We start from the raw sequence: 17622 nt of genomic DNA, 5'->3' as shown, positions 1-17622 counted from the left end.
GGCTCCTATTCGCAGTGAGGGTGCCCCTCCGTGCAGGATCTTGGAGCTCTTATTGCCCCCTTTAAGGAGACACGGGACCACATAGAGAACTTAAGACACTCGGAAAATCAATTTAGACCTTACGATTGTGGAAAAAAAAAGAAAATAACCCCCCAAAAGAATGCAATTCCGTTGTCCTTTCCTTTGGGAAAAGACCAATCCTGTATGTACTCTGCATGTATTCGTTCAGGTCCTTCTGCTGGAGCAGATCCAGTGCCTGTTACGATTCTGCTCTGGTAAAATCTTGTATGTGGGAACAGCCTTACCCCCCCTCCTCCCTTTCTATCTCAGATTCTCTATGTGGGGAACATAGGAGATGATCAAACTGCACATTGAGCTCTTGCAAATGCATCATTCAAGCGCCCCAGTGTACGAATGTAACAGATGTTTACATTTCCTTTAATATCCTTTAAGCATAATAAACATTGCAAAACAGTTGCAGAAAACAGGGCATGGGGTATAAGACTCATTCCTGAGCCTTACTAGTAGGAACAAACCTTTTTCCATCTGCTTGTGACCTCAGATTAGGGTTATATTGATGCAACTCTTGCACTCACTCTTCTGTTCCCTCTCTCTCTCCTTCCTCTTCCCTGTTTCCTGGAGAACAAAAGTGAGACCAGTCTTGTAGAATTTCTCCCATAAATAAGACTGACATATAAAGAAAGAAGTAAACATTTCTGGTATTTGCTAGCTTCTCCCTTCTTTTAAAACAGACAGGATATTCAACAAAAAGTTTTTAGCTTCTGCTCTGCTAAAAGGGCACTACAGTGAAATTGCAGCCTTGTCATTATGAAATCATCATCTTTTACCATAGAGTTAATTGGAACGTGATATATTATATCTTAGTAGCCAGATTAATACCTTGGAAAGTATTTTCATAGTTTCCATTAGCTTAATGGAAAACTGTACCTGTATTTCTCATTGTAGTTGAGCCAAAGAATTAATTCTATGAACAAAAAGAAGGCAGATGCAGTTTGAGAAGCTGTTGATTCCTGATTCAGATATGTCAAAAGAAGGTCCTAGAGGTTCCTCCAGTTAAAACACCTTACTTTAGCTTTGCAAGGTTATTTCAAAGAGTAGATTCTGTGGCTGACCTCTCTGTACAGCAGCAAAGAACTGAGATACTCCCAAGAGGCACGGGAAAATAGATGCAACTACATAGCATTAACCGCATCAGTCATGTCTTTGTTCACATCTTCATGGTGGGGGAATCAACAACAAGTTTTCTCTTACTGAAAGAGTTCAGCTTGCATTCAGCCATGGCATAGGATGTGTAATTTTTATTTTATAGTGCCTTTGTCTTCAAGATCATAATATCACTCTTCTGAACAATTGCAGGTTGTGTAACAAGTGTTAGAAGGATTAGGTCCTAAGTACTTGTAAGATGCACTATAGCCAAACAGTTCCCAGGGCAGTGAGGGCTGCTTTTAGAACCAAAAGGACGACTACCAATAATGGGGTGAGTTTCTTCTGTACCAGCCATAGTAGTCCATGTTATTGCAACAAAAAATAGAGATAACTAAAAGTAGCAGCTGGAAAGTTCCTACCCGTGTCACAAAAGTCTGTCACATATAAGCACCAGTACAGACTGGGTCATTTAACCCATGCACGCTGACTGCACAGGAACTGATCCCAATCTGATGGCAAACACACGGAAAACAGACAAAATGTGCACCTCTCTGTCCACAGGTGACCACCAAGGTGGAGCCACTCCTCTCTTTTTTGCACATGCTGCATCATTGCTAAAAAGTCTGTTATAGCTAGAAGAAACAGTGTGTTAGCTACAGTTGCTTTTAAGTGAGTGGTCCAGTTTAGTTATCACTACTTACGCATGCCACAGGATTGTATCTAACATGTCCAGTTGTCATCTGAATTTATTTTCCTTTATGTGCTTGTGATTTCTTTTGCTTGTAGTTATTTCATTTAAAATTAATTGGGTTTGCAAAACCTAAGTAGCTAAGTGACTTCTTTGAAAGCCTGACCACAGAAATCCCATGGAAGTTTCTGGGATTGCATACTCTGGCAATACAGTCCCTCTTAGCTGAGAAGGCTTTTAAAAGTCTGTCCACTTGTTTCTGACACATTTAAAAGTTTGAAACCAAATTCTGTCTTTTGTTTATCAAACAATGTTCCTCATCAAAATAAAGAGATTCTATCTAACATAGTAATACAAAAATTTGAATTTTTTTTCCCAAGAGAAATTGTTACATTAATGCTGTACACAAGTGAGTTTTGACTTGCATGGCACTGTAATACTGGTATGAAGATTGTACACTATTCCAAAAATGTATTTTGAAAAGTTTTAGGAGTGAAAATTGAATGGGCTAATCTAGAAATCCTTAGGCTGTAGATTTGGATGTAATCAGTTATTCAGCTCAGCATAAGCCACGGAGGTGAGGTGAGAACCACCTCACAAAACCCAGCAACTCTGATATTTTCAGTCTCTCACAGTAAGCCTCCCTGCCCTTGCCTCAGTGTGCTATGTCAGAAAGGTGGCACATGGATAATTTCTGTGGCTGACTCCCACGGTAACCATTCCCAAGACTGCTTTGGACAGCTGTAGTGAAAGCAGCTGACCAGCAGTGTATCTCCAGCTTACCTGGACATCATCTCAGCAAGTGAGGGGGTCACTAACTCTGGCATTTACAAAATCAGCCTCTTTAATGAGGTTTGCAGTGAGGGTTACTGGTGCTGCCAGCTAACACCAGCTGTGTTTGTTTTCCTTGTATGAACACCTCTTCAGCAGAAGAGGAATCGAGTCCACCAAACTTTTCTCAGAAACCAGTGCGTTGTTATGCCTTTTCAGGGTGACCACACTCTCAAAGGATGAACAGCTATGGCTATTTCTGATCCCTTGTGATAACACCCTTTAGAGGGCAACAGAGAACTCCACGAGTAAGCTTTTTTCAAGGAGAGATGGATGAGGAATCTGACCTCAGAATTTCACAGATATTACAGACACTGAAATATAATTCCCTGATTGCAGAGGGGTTGCCTTTCCTAGGCCTGTTCTCAGGATAAGGGATGAGTTATTAAATTTATTTCATTCTAAGATTTTTGCTCCTTTCCCTGCCTTGGCAAGTTCCACTTATGAGAGCTAAAGATTTGCATTAGATTTGCAGAGTTTAGGAGCAGACAGCAGGTATGCCTTCTGTTGCTTCTGGCAATTTCAAGTCATCTTTGCTGTCCTCTGAACTGTGCCAACAGATGCATACTGTGAGTCTCTGCTCAGGGACCTGTCCATACACTGATTGGGAGCGCAATCTTCTAGGGAGAGCTTCTCGAGCTTGTAATAGGAAATCACTTGAAGCTGCTTGACTTACTGACAGCATAGTTCTATCTACCTGCCTTAAAACTATTTTTCTAATACTAAATAGGAGTAGCTTGTTAGCAGTAAGAAGAGATGGTTGTCCCCTTTCCACTTAATAATTGTGATTAAATTTGTACTGAAGTAATCACTGACTTATCAAGCCTACATGATTGCTGTGTTCTTAACCAAAAGCAAATAAACACCATAGTTTCTCCAAACAGCATCTCTCATTAAGTGCCAGTGAGCTTTTTTTAATCTCTGCAAAATATCAGCCTAAAAAATTGCATTTGAATTTTAGACATACAAAAATTATTATTCCTTCATAGTGGTGGAATTTCAGAACACCTGAATGTTCATGTTCAACATCTCTTCAAAAAACAGTAGGAACTCCTTTTCTGGACAAGATCTAACTTGAATACCACATTTTTGCTAGGCTAAAACAGTGGGCTGAAGGTAAAGAATGGAACTACGGACCTAGGTTAAAAACACAGACGTGGATTCTATTGAATTTACCAGCTCTTTGAAAAATAGAGGTGAAATAATGAACAGCTATATATCACTGCCTGAGCACAGCAGAGCCTTAGACTCACCAGGATTAGGTGCCAGTTGTGTTCAACACATATGGAAAAGATGCTGAGGATCTCAGGGCTCAAGATGTTCGTACCCAGGTTTCCCCTTCAGCTATGAAAGGGATTTGCCCCTTCGCTGACGACTGCTGGGTCATTACAGCCTCCCACACAAAGCACCAGAGTTTAATGCACGACAACATATGATTCCTACCAAAGCAGGGACAGAATGGAAAAAAAGCCAGCAGGGATTTTACTTCAGGGAAACTAGCTGTTCTGTGGCATTTACTCCACAGTTTGTAGTGGGAAGGAAGCCCTTGATTTCTAAAGGATTAAAAAACCCCGAACATTTGCTGAAATCACTTAGGAGTCTTCCTGAGCAGGAATTTTATCATTCTGGCTACTGCTTGGACATTTTTCAGGTTTAATGTGCTTTACATGGAAATAGGCTTTAGCGACAATTTAACAAATCAGTGCTGACAGACTTTAATCTTTAATCCTGTCATATACTGTCTTTAATCATATCATCTGTTTTCCTCATGTATCCTGTTGCTGTGTATGTTTTATTTACAAGCTTAATAGATAATAGTGCCACTAAGGAATATTTTGGCTCGATTTCAACCAGCTCACCGGGGTTATTGAAAGTATACAAATTTGCAAGATGGCAAGAATATTGCAAGAGGCAAAGAATATTGCTAAGTTGAAACAATTCTAAGATAGTTACAACATGGGGGGTTTTTTTAGTAATAACAAACTAATCTTGTTAGTGTTTGAAAAAAATTATTTCTGAAGTGGTTTAACTCATTGTACATAAAGTAGCTTATTCTGAGAGAAAGTTATCATATGGAACAGAAAAGCGAACAGTGATGGGATTACAGGAGGAACAAGGCTTGCAAAGGCTTGATTTTCCATTTATGGACAAAAGACTCATTAGGGCAATCTTGAAAGTCTGTTAAGTGTCAAGCAGCTTAAAATTTTAGGACGAAAACCCTCTTTCATGTGCTTAGGTCTGGGACAATGAACAGTAAGTTGGAGCAGAAATAGCCTGTAACTGAATAAAAATTAGGACTTAGTATTTTCTCTGATTATTTATAAAATTTGTGGGGAATCTTCAAGGAAACATTTTATAACTTTCTTTTTAACTACCCCTCTCCTTTTTGGATACCAGCTATTTTAAAACCGAAAAAACGCAACTAACCGAAAACTGTGATGAAAGGTTATAAAATAGGTACTGTATTTTTACCAAAAAAAGTCAGTATTTAATTATATCATTATAGATTTTAATACAGCATTATTCTAAACATAGGCAATAAAAGCAATCTGTCCTGTGAATATCCAGAAAATATTTTAAGAATTGATTATGGAAAACACATATACTTTAGTCTTCTGAGTACATGCCTTTTATTTAACTTCATACTCTGTTAAGTTCTCTTAAGGATTAACTGTTAAAATTGCTTTCCTTATTAGATGTTTTTATCCACTAATAAGGTTAACTATAAGGATAAGTCACTGCAAGAAGAGGAGACTTGATCTGAAAGTGGAAATGTAGAATGTAGCACTCCAGATTTCCCAACATGCCAGAGGTTTCTAGTTTTTCTCACCAAAGCACTCTTTTGTGTGATTCACCAGTACTGCCAAAATCCATCTACACAGGCAAAAAAGGAGTGACGAGAGAAGAAAAATGAAAAATGTTTCACTGATGGCTGAAAAGTAAGTAGAGGAAGGAAAAAAATAAGGGACACCCTTCTTCATTATCTTCTTCCCAGCCAGGAGAAAAAAAGATGGATGCAAAATGGGGAAATGGAAGTGCAAGTTATGACGGAGTGGCATTAACGTATCCCCCACTGCCTTGATCTTGCTTTGTCATTTTTGCATCAGTGACGTTCCTTAGCTCACTTCAAATCCATTCTACAATAAAATACTTCTTCAGTCCTTCCTACTGAAGTATAACTGATTTACAGTATTTCTTGTCCCAGGAACTGCCAGAGTAAAACTATGGATTGATCATATTTCATGGACTTTTACTTGTACAACTATTCCCCAAAGTTATATGACTACTGAATCAATGTTGATCCATAAAGAAAATTTCTACTGTATCACAACGATTAGGACTTAACTTCCTTTCAGCTCAACTCAGAGATAACCTGTCTAAGGGGTGACAAAATGGAGGAGTCACGTTTCTGACATTATCAGGGCATCAGGAGGAAATACCAAGTGAAAAAGCTTTAAATTGTATAATTAAAAATTTCTTTTTCATTTAAATCCTTCATATCATAGAATACAGACAACACTACCAGAGAAATATCATAAAATGTAAAGAAATAGCCTGTTGGAATTGTTGAACATTCCTGGCTGCAACTTTCTATCCATATACAATTTTTCTTTTAATCATTGCATGTGATCTCAACTAGCCAACATCTAAGTACATTTAGATGTCATTGGTTTGTCCATTACCATGATATTGCTGTTTGATTTTATTGGGAAAGTCTTAGGTATTTCCTCATCATATGTAAAAAGGGTTCAAGTAAACTTACCCATTAAGCTTTTTTTCTTGATTTTTTTTCAAACATAAAGGAAGTTTTCAAAAGCTTAATTTCTAAGCGAACACCTGATTCTTAAGAGCAAACTGAATTTCAAAGGTCTTTCCATCAAAAGGTACTAACATGAACTAGTGTTCTACAAGCTCTTTGTGAAAAAAGACCACTTGCTTACAGAACTTTCATTGTTATTCATGAAAAAAGAAAAACACGGCCCAATTTTATGTGAAGAAATAAGTAATCAATTTATGTTCATTTAAATTTACTTGGCTAAAATTACAATGCACCTTATGACTTTACATCAAGTCATTGTTACTGTTTCTTCTAATTTTAGCTTAAAACTAAAAAGAATAAACAAAAAATTAAATTAATAAAAAATAAATAAAATTTTAATGTGTAAAACTTCTATGAAAAAGTTAGTTTGTAGAGTCTGTAATTACATCAGTTAGAGAAGAATACGGTCTTTCTAACAGGCCACTGTCTTAACAATAGATTTCAGAACTGGTAAAAAATTATGCAGATGTGTTAGGGAAGAAAAATTTTAATTTTGAAATGACAGTTGGATTATCACTTGCAAATCAGTATGTTTCAACAGACACTACCTTGTTAAGAGTCCTTGCAGTACTGAAAAAACTCTGGTTGTATTATTTTCTGGCAGTATTTTTGAATCTCGGATCTCACACCACTTTGGTTTCAGAGCTGTTGGTATGAGAAGGTATCAGTGATGGTCTTTTTCTTTGCTCAGACTGTTGGTGAAAAAGATAAATGGAGGTAAAGATTAGCTTCCATGCCCTCACGTATTACAAAAAGTGAGCACAGTCTGAAATCTTAGGGAGATTTGTGACCACATGCACAACAGTTACTAAATAATCTCTGAGCGACATTTTTATCTTCTGTTTCTACCTTCCACCAGTTTAAAGTTGAGATATTCTCAAGTCTCATTCAATGCACTGGGACTTGAAAATATTTAAGAGCATACTGAAATCCCTTTCCAGGATTTCTTCTGCATTGGGCAAGAAGATGATCTTGCCTATTACCTTAACACTTGGTTACCTTGACATTATTGCTGCAATGTAGTTTAGGTGGAGTTACATTTAAAGCAAAAGAGAAAATTCAGTAATGCAGAGCATAGTGGTAAATGGGAGGCCACAAGCTTAGCACTTTATGTATGCACTAATGAAAAATAAAATACATCTGTATTTAGTGGTAATATCTATATAGTTGTGATATGGTTCTAGGTTAGACCCTGTTTGGGATGCAGATCAGGTAGACTGGTTTAGGTGTGTTCCTAAAGAATAAATTTGCATTAATTACCCAATGCAAATACTTATTCCTGCTTACTCCATCTGCACTTCCATTTTAGTTTAGCAGTCTGGTTCTATACATTGCTGTTCATAACCAGACAGTTCACTGATCTACAACCCTTCGCATTCCCAAGTGGATCAGGCCTCACAAACTTAAAAAAATAAACAAAAATTTTAAAAATCCCCCAAAACTCAATGAGCAAAAAAAACCACCAAAACCCCAAACCCAGCTCTTCTAGATAAGGTTACATATTGGCATTGGTGTCCTACCGTCTCCTGTAGGGCTCCAGTTTTTGCAGGCATATTTGCCTAGTACTATGATTAGTAGCAATCCATAATTCAAAGAAAATGATCAGTGAGTGAGTTTTTCAGCAATTATCAGTTTAAACATTCACTAGACTCTCAGGTTAATTGCTGAAATCCAGTGTCAGCTGCAGGATAAGGATGGCATGGCTTTCTGTTTGTTGTCTGTGAAAGTCCAGGTGTCACTTTGGTAATATCTGTGAACAAACCAAACATCCCCTGAAGCCTTTGCACAGAGCATAAATACTGTCTTTGTTTCTTTTGGCAGGATAATTGAAGCTATCTGCATAGGCTGGTTCACTGCAGAATGCATTGTGAGGTTCATCGTCTCCAAAAACAAGTGTGAGTTTGTCAGAAGACCTCTCAACATCATTGATTTGCTGGCAATTACTCCTTACTACATCTCTGTTCTAATGACTGTTTTCACAGGGGAAAATTCACAGCTTCAGAGGGCTGGAGTCACCTTGAGGGTCTTAAGAATGATGAGAATTTTTTGGGTGATTAAACTGGCCCGTCATTTCATTGGCCTTCAAACACTTGGTCTGACTCTGAAGCGTTGTTACAGAGAGATGGTGATGCTACTTGTCTTTATCTGTGTTGCTATGGCAATTTTCAGTGCACTTTCACAGCTTCTTGAAAATTTATCTCGATGACCACAGTTGGTTACGGTGACATGTGTCCCATCACTGTACCAGGAAGGATTCTTGGAGGAATTTGTGTGGTTAGTGGCATCGTTTTATTAGCCCTGCCGATCACTTTCATTTATCACAGCTTTGTGCAATGCTACCATGAGCTCAAGTTCCGATCTGCTAGGTACAGTAGAAGCCTCTCTGCTGAATTCCTAAATTGACCCAACTTGCATTCTGTTGTACTTACTTGCTAAGCTTTGTCTTAGAAGAGAATGGCGGAAGGTCCCTTCGTGTGTCCTCCTTGACTGGATGGTCCTGTGGAACAACATTCTCACCAGCCTGGAGAAAGCCCGTCACCATTCAGACAGGAAGGATGTCCATCTGCCTTGAGCACCTTGCAAGGAGAGGGAGTGATGTTTCAAATTTGAGAGAACAAAATTAACAAAAGAGGATTCAGAATCCTCAACCAGACCAGTTTGGTGTTCAGTTTGCCTTCCCACAAAAAAACAGAACAAAAAATGGGCTTAACACTGAGATCTGTCATTCCTGTAATTATATCCTAAACCATTCTAAGCAACGTGTAGCAGAAGTTTTTCAAAGATTTCAATATTAAATGCTTCACAGAGGCATTGATAGCTTTTTGCCTGAAGCATCTCCACTTTTAACTCAGATAACCAAATTATATATTGAAGGAGAATCACTGCTACTTTTATGCTTTGCAACAAAGTAGAGCTGGTTCTGTGACTCAGGAAAGATGAAGGATATGGGTCTGTAGGACAAAAAACCCTTGAGGCCTGATTCTGATCTTTGAGGAAGCACACAAATCTTCTGTAAACCAGTAAATTCAGTGGCATTTCTCTGAATTTGAGAGTTCACAAAGAAGTGCAAGGAGTGAACCTCTAAATGTTTTAAGCAAGGACTTCTTTAGGTCACAATTAATTTCTTCTCTAGAACCCAATTGTAAGTAGAAGCAAGTATTGTATTCTATAAAGGTCAGCAGAAGAAATCAGGGATTGATATATATATTTCCTGGTAGGTTAGTGGGGGAGCTCTCCAAATTTTACATGCTTTCAGTTCAACTCCATCCACCTGAAGTTACATACTCAAGCACAGATTTTCCCTCCCTGACCTCCTCTGTGCCCCACATATCTTAAACATAGATACCATAGTGAAAGTTCTCTTAAGACAAATTGTAACATTCCATCATTTGAAGCGGCCTGGAGCAAGCACTGGAAAACAAGAGTACCTGCTCCCTGTCAGGTAAGACTCTTCATCATCTTAAATTCTGTAATCCTTACTGAAGGATCCACCTCAATGGAAGTCTTAAAAACAACTGTAAAAAGCCCAGAGCATACCAAAGAAAGTAAAATATAGAAGTGTGAGTTGCACTTGGCAAAATGGTGTATTCTTCAACGTTACTAGAAAACGAAATGAATCGAGTTAGGTTCTGAAATATTGCTCACTACATTTCTTGTGTAGTTCTGCTTAATAGCGTTGTTCAGTATAATTCTGAAAGGCTGCTATGTAGAAATGTGCAGTTAGATACTAAAACACATTAAGGTACAGCTTTACAAATTTGGGTACCAATAAACATCAACAGGGAGCTTTCATGCTAACATGAAAGTTCAGAGTCATCAGCACAGCTGAAGTTTGTGTGCTTGCCTGAAAATACTGCATTTACTCTTACTGTGCTGTAGAGGCATCTTTTATACACGTAATTGTGAAATGAGTACCACCTAGAAACACATCTCTGGAATTGCTCACTCAAATAAACCTGCTACATTGATCAGTAACCGATACATTGAAGGTTCTACCCTGAGACCTGAAAGAATCATTATCATTTTAAGTGGTCTTAGTCTTAAGTAGTCTTAAAGAATCACATTGCAAACACAATTTTTCTGAAGACCTGGAAAGAACTTTAGTAGCCTTCCTACAGACAAGCTTGACTTTCCCTTCAAGAATCCATTGTTAAGTACTGTTACAGCCATACCTCTGTTTCTTGCCACTGGTGTGTTCAGAAGGTTAGCTCTGTAGATCCCTACACTGCTATATTTATGCCTTTTCTATCAAAATCATGTTGCTCAGAAACCTGCTCCAGCATTCCACAGAGAGGTGAATATGAGATCAGCAAAAATTTCTTTCTTAGGTGAGATTCACAGCTGATGTTAGTTAGGCAAGTAGTGACTCCAGAGACACTTAGATGTTTTACACCAGTGGAGATGCTGGCTCTGTATTCCTGCATGTGTACCTATATATATATCCTGCATATATTATATATTATAGTCAGTTGAAATGTTTGGGGGTTTTTTTATTCCTCACAAAAAATTTCCTCCTTGACAAAATTAAAATTTCAGACTTTAGTCCAAACACAGATGTTGAAGAAAATGACATTTTCATCTTCTAATGAAAAGTTATTTTGACGGTATCAAAACCATTTCTAAGGAGAAAATTGCAGGTTTTTTTCTATTTTGCTTTTTTTTTTTTTCTCTAGGTTAAAAATACCACATAAGAACTTAGCCCTACAGATTTTCATGTGCTGTTTTTAATGTGTGGGAAAAATACTGTTTGTCATAAAACTCCTTAAATCGTACTTAGTCTTTTGTCCATGTATTGTATTTACCAAACCAATACTCTGAGATACAACCCTCTTCCACAAAACACCCAAGCCATCATCATGATGACGATAGCTTAAAATCCGTACAGAATGTGAATATAAAGTATGTTGCAATCTTGATTTCAAGACAACATAAAATGTGTTTCAGCACTACCTAGAAATCTAATCTTTAGATGCCTCTAGAAAGGAAAAATATAAATTAATGCACATAATAACTTGTGAATACCAATTTGCACCATGAATCATTTTGCATAAGCAATTAAGGACAGGAAGTTTTCAATGATCCAGGCTATATATGGTATAAAATGTTTCATACTTTATGAAGTGTTTTTCAGATAAGAATCCTTTCCCAGTGTAAAAATATAAATCTAATGAAAATAACTGTGTAAAGGAGTAAGTCTGTGGAGATTGTCCTATTATGTTTTTTTGAACAGTTTGTGTTCAATTTTTATATGGCAAAATGTGAACAGAATGACCTGATGTATTTTTTAATTTGAGTTATAATAAAATATTTTCAAACTGCTGTATATAAACCCACTATGGAGAGATCCTGGGGTGGGGTTGTTGTGGGTTTTTGTTTGTGTTTTTTGTTTGTTTGTGGGGGTTTTTGGGTTAGTTTTTTTCTTTCTCTTTTTATTGTTGTATGGTTATCAGTGTGTAGACTTTAGTTTCCTTACAAATCAAGCTGAAATAAAGTAATCTTCATGGTAGCCTTAAGCCAGAATTTTATAGGGTAAATAGGATGCCTGACTTCTAGTAATATATATCATCTTATTTTCAATGGACCAGTGGGTTTTTTTAGTGAAACTTTACAAAATATGACTTATATGTGTAGTCAAAAATAAGCATATTTTTAAACAGTTGAAACTGTTTTATTAAAATTTTCTGGAGACCATGTTTTATGCAGACATGGTGTGCAGCACTCTATTTCAAAGTACAGCATTTCAAAGCCAAAAGCCAAGTGAAGACAAGCTGGCTCATCTCTAATCATTGCCAGTTTGAACCCTATACAATAAAAGACTTCATGGGCAGTTTCTCTTGGAAACATTCACATCTGGAACAAATTAGATGAAATACAAATAGAATAAAACTGAAGAAAAATGAAGACACACTGTACAATTCTGATCCAGCACTTTGGTTCATCTAAAATGGAAACCAAAGTTAATGAGTTTTGAACTGCCATTCAACTACCACTGTTTGCTGGCAGTAAAGGTTAATCATACACTATATACTCAGTTCAAACCCTAGGACTGATTTATTGGGAACTATATATTGGCTGTAATCCTTCAAAGTACTGTGTGTCACTTAAAAGCACTTGATATTTAATGAAGTCACTGAAATGGAAAGCTCTCTAGGGTATTTTTCTTCTACAGTTCTACATGAAGCATCATCCCAAATATCACAATGAATGGAAGATTATCCTTTTCCTTGATGTAAAGCTTGAAAACAATATTGTCTTGATGAGTACCCACCAAAAAGAAAATTAGTTTGGTTGACTGATGATACTAAACAGTCTTATCAGCATAGGGATGAGCCATATAAAAATGTGATATTAATCCTTATTGTACAGTGGCTTATACTGGTGTGCATAGCAGCAAGTTTGAGAAAGATTAAAATGCTGTTAACGCAAGATTCCTATCTTGATATCCATGTATTTAAAAGAAAAGGCACTGCTTTTTCATATCATGTATGCAATTCATACCTCTAAAGGAACTGGTATTTCTATTCCAAAGTAAAACTGAAGTCCTTGTGGGTTCAAAACAATGGCCCCTTCCCTTTTGGGTAACAACTACAAAAATCTTACCAGATCTGAATGCCTTCCAGGAAGTGGACATATGCACACAGCAGCCAGCTAAATTCAGCAGCCAAACCCTGCCAGTTTCCTGGGAACCAGCATAACGAACAAGGTCTGCTGTGCTCTGAATTTTATCTCACCTAAGAGGTTCAGGATCACTTGAAATTTTTAGAACTATTATTTCAGATGAGCTGCTAAGGAGACACTTGCTGGAAAGTTAAATAAGCTATGCATAGTAAAGAAAGATGCTGCTTTATTAAAAAGTTTTCACTGATTCTAAAAAAGGAAACTGGCTCTCATTTTCTGTTATTTGTCTGTAAAAGCAAACATGCAGGTCAGGATACGTGATGATAGTTAAACTTGCTACATAAAACAAATCCCTGTTTAAAATACAGAGACTTAGTGTGAAAAGTCTTCCAGCTTTGCTAGAGCTGTAACAGCTTCCAGTAGCCAAAGAGCTGGCCCAGCCCACATGGAAAAATAACAAGACGCTGGTTTCATAGGAAAAACGTTCAACACAAATTAGGGAGTGTGTTTCAGATGACAGGTTAAGCATCAACAAGCTGCACAACGAGCAACCAAGACAGACAATCTGCGTGACAACAAATGTTAAGAGCACAGAAGATGAATCTGTGGTCAAATCAATAAAATTTGAATGTTTGCAACTACGCTTTTTAGAGTCCTTTATTCTTTACAAATGCAAAGGTTTATAATTTCATAGATCCCTCATTTTATATATTGTCTGGTTATCTGTAAAGAAAAATGTACTCTATAATTTGAAAAGGTAATAAATGGGGGGGCTTTATGTGAATACAGATTTAAATAGATAAAATAATGTAATAAAATTTGCTGGTCTTGTTGCTATATTTCATGGACTAGAGGTCAAAACACAAATGTTTATAAAATGTGTTCTTTTAAACAAGTAAATTCTATGGCTATTCATATTGGTACTGTACCTCTGCAAAAACTTCTTCCTTTAACAATTTTTGGCTACTGAGAAGTCTGCCATTTAGAACCCAGGAGTTATCATCAATATAAAATTTGAATATTTGATCCAGAAGTCTGAAGCAAAAATTAAAATTAAACATCCACAGGGTTATTCTTCAGTAAGATATGAAGATCTATCATAACTATGGACTGTAGAACTGTCAAAACAAAATGAAAAGCAGCCATGTAACACATATATTATTCCTCAGGGATTATTTTTAAAAACAAATCCAGAAAAATTGACTGAATTTGGCTTCAAGTCCACTGATTTTTTTTATATTAAAAAAACCCCCAAACATCAACACAGTATAAATTCTGGAATGTCAACACAACCAGAGATTTCAGCAGTGCAATCCTTGCATTACTGTGAATGGATCTGAGACACTCTCTTGATGCGTTAAATGCAGCCATTTCAAAAGTATTTCCACAAAAAAGTACTTCATAACTAGTGTTCTTGTAAAAAGAAAAAGTTGAATATTTTAAGAGATCACTGCATTACAAACTATTCTGGTATCAAGCCTCTGCATTATTATGAGAATGAACAGACTTTTCATTTAGAAACCATGAGCATTTTTAGTTCTGTTATTTATTAGTTTTGCATAAAATCAGTCAGCAAAGGAACAGAAGAAGTAAAGCAGATGTCCACATAGTCATAGAAGTATGTTTTAGAAGTGTTTTTCCTCAAAGGACTTCTAAAATATTTGGAAGCAGAAGGGTTTTTTTAATGTTTAAACACAGTTATTGTTCTGCAGATATGCTCAGCACTTGCACCTTCCATCAATTTGAGATACAAAATGTAAAATGCACAGAACTCCCCCAAATAAGATTGATTCTTTCTGCCTTGGGGAATATTTTTTACATGTTTTTGCCATAAGACTTTTGAAAAGAAAACACTAAAGAAGATCATTAAAATCTAGGAAATCTAGAACTTGAATATTGGAATTCTTTCCCATGCACTCCAGCAATCCTCCACTTCTGCTTTTATATTTTTTGCACTGCTCCTTTACCAATATTGTAGTAACCAGGAGCCACAGAGAGGACCAGTTTTCTGTTGTACTAAGGACTCTACAGCTACAGATAAAAATTTCAATGCTGTTCCCAAAACCCTTACAATTCAATACTGGAACATGATTCAAAGCGGGTAAGAGTGCAAGAAAGAAAGATGACATTTCTTGGGAGCATGAGTGTAGCTTATCTATTGAGCCTGATATACTGTTAAGTACTAAGTGTTGAAATACTTTTTTTTTTTCTCCTCAATTCAGAGAGGCTCCCAGAGAATGCAGCACTTAGAAGGCAGCTTTTTCTACATTGCTAAAGGCCTTGTCAGCTGCACTGGCTGTGCCAAGACAGCAGAGTGTCTAACCAGGATTTTTGTCATTAGGGTTTAATATTTGAATTTGATGACATTTGATGGGATATTATGAATGAGTAAAATTGGGGCCATTTATTAGGATAGCATCTTGAATCCTTGATGCTATAAAAGGATGCTACTGTACACATGCCATTAAAGATTAAAAGAGAAAAACAATCCCAACAATGTAATCACTAAGTATAGTCATGCAGAGGCTTACTGAAAGGCAGCACTAACAAAACTACTTAAATTAAAATAAATACAAATCTGGATTCCAGCCAGAGATTCTTGCTCATAGCTCTCAAACTTATATGGATTCCTTGAGTATCCCTGCCTTTGGGTGCAGTGCCTTTACCTCTTTGGTTCTCTGATAGAAACTCAGCCTATAGGACACAGCAGCCTTTTGTTCTCCATTGACTAAAGAGGCTTAAAAACCAGGTATGTCTAAAAGGAAGAATCTTCTCCAAGGGAGCCAGGTAACCAGCAGTGAATGAAATTTAGCTAAGATGAATTTTGTTTTGTTTTAGAAAATCTGTTTGTCATCTGGGTTATGGAAGACAAAGTCTTGAATGTAAATACCAAGTTGCCCTCAACACAAGACCAAGGACCATGAACACATCTGCTCCCCTCTTTAAAGCAGACTCCATCTTCAGCATCTCTATGTTGTTTTCTTAGACCTTTTTCTTTCTGCTTTCACCTAATCCTCACTCAAGAAGCATTAAGGTTAAATATTAACATCCACAGACTGAGGCTGCTGTTACCTTTGCCTTCTCTTCATACAGACTGTCTCATTCACATTTGAAATGCAGTTCACATTACATAGCTTAGAATAAATATCCATACATTTCTCTGTGTCAGTGTAGGACAAGAAGCTCTCTCCTCCTCCACAGTAAATGTCATATATAATGGGAAAAAAACAGTCATGCAAAGCAAAGCTCTTACAAAGAATACAAAATAGTCTAAATCATCCTCATTCCATCCTTGGTCCAGAGTCTTATCCTGGTGCCATCCAAATCCCTTCTCAACTCTGCAGTAAAGAACACCTATCTGCCTTTGGCCACCTGATTCTGCCAACAGGGTGGACTTGAGAGCTGCATTACCAACGGGATGTTGCACTTGCAGATTTGCACTTTGCTTTTTTGATTGATTACTCTAAACTGCTGTTTCTACCAAGAAGCTGTAAAACAAACTGGCCAGACTTGGACAGAACACTTTAAGTGGCTAATCCACTTCCACCAGCATGTAATAGAGTCATGCTCGAAGCAACTACCAGTCTTGGAAACTGTTAGGCTTTCACTGCTGTACTGAAGAAACCAGTTTAATATCTGTAAGGAGACTTGCTATATTTACGTTCCCTGTTTGGAGACTTAGCCCTATTTAGAATTCAGGATTGTCATGTGAACTACAGGAATATTATGGAGAGCAGGTGGAAGACTAATGAAAAAAGGAAATAAGGCAGATGGATAGAGAGAGGTTACAAAAATTAAGCCAAACAATGCAAAAGGCTCTGTGCAATGAAGTCCCTTCCAAGTGACTCACTTTCCATCCCGTTTCTTTCCCCTTTGGTTTTTATCCTTTTCCTAGCTGCCCCATTTTCTTTCTGCTGCCAGCCACACCAGCAGGCTTCTGTGCTGGCACCAAGTATTACTAAAGCACAGTGCCAGCCCACGTATCTGCTATCACGTCCTGCCCCTTCTTTGCTCTCCTACCTTCATTTCCATAGGCACATTCTTATTTAAATCAAGCATCCTGTCCCTCAAGGACCTGTGCTAAAAGCAGTTCCCCGGGCCACTCATGCATGGCAAGTGTAAACCAACTAATACCTGCCTACTTTGCTAAAAAGAAAACTTTTGACCCATTTCTTTGGATTACACACTGTGACAACAACTTGTATCACCAACATTTGTGATTTACTACTTCCCTCTAAACGTTTTCCGAATGTGTCTCCATGCAGACACAGTCTCTTGGATCAGTAGAATAAGAGAGACTCTGGCACTGTCTTGTGCCACTCAGCAGTTGCTTCCCTTTTTGTGGAGTGCTAATGATTACCAGAAAGCATAAGGCATCCACTCTAGGGGTGGTCCCAGGGACTGAATTCTGCAGGCAACAGTTCAAAATACACACAAAATTATACAGAGGGCTTTGACTTAAAACCTCCCCAAAAGCCACACTCTTCCCTTCCAAAGC

At 37.4% G+C, this 17622-nt stretch overlaps 1 protein-coding gene across 1 annotated transcript in view; it reads left to right on the top strand.

Moving 5' to 3' along the window:
* KCNG3 (potassium voltage-gated channel modifier subfamily G member 3) overlaps positions 1 to 13963 on the top strand; it is a 14772-nt gene extending 809 nt beyond the window's left edge. Inside the window, 2 exon segments of the mRNA XM_017744773.1 lie at positions 8261 to 8701; positions 8704 to 13963. Of these exon segments, the coding sequence (XP_017600262.1) occupies positions 8261 to 8701; positions 8704 to 8909 (647 nt within the window). The 3' untranslated portion in view covers positions 8910 to 13963.
* The last annotated feature ends 3659 nt before the right edge of the window (positions 13964 to 17622 follow it).

Source organism: Corvus brachyrhynchos, unplaced genomic scaffold, assembly GCF_000691975.1.
Source record: "Corvus brachyrhynchos isolate BGI_N302 unplaced genomic scaffold, ASM69197v1 scaffold258, whole genome shotgun sequence".
Classification (NCBI taxonomy): domain Eukaryota; kingdom Metazoa; phylum Chordata; class Aves; order Passeriformes; family Corvidae; genus Corvus; species Corvus brachyrhynchos.
This window is presented reverse-complemented; position numbering and strand designations above follow the sequence as displayed.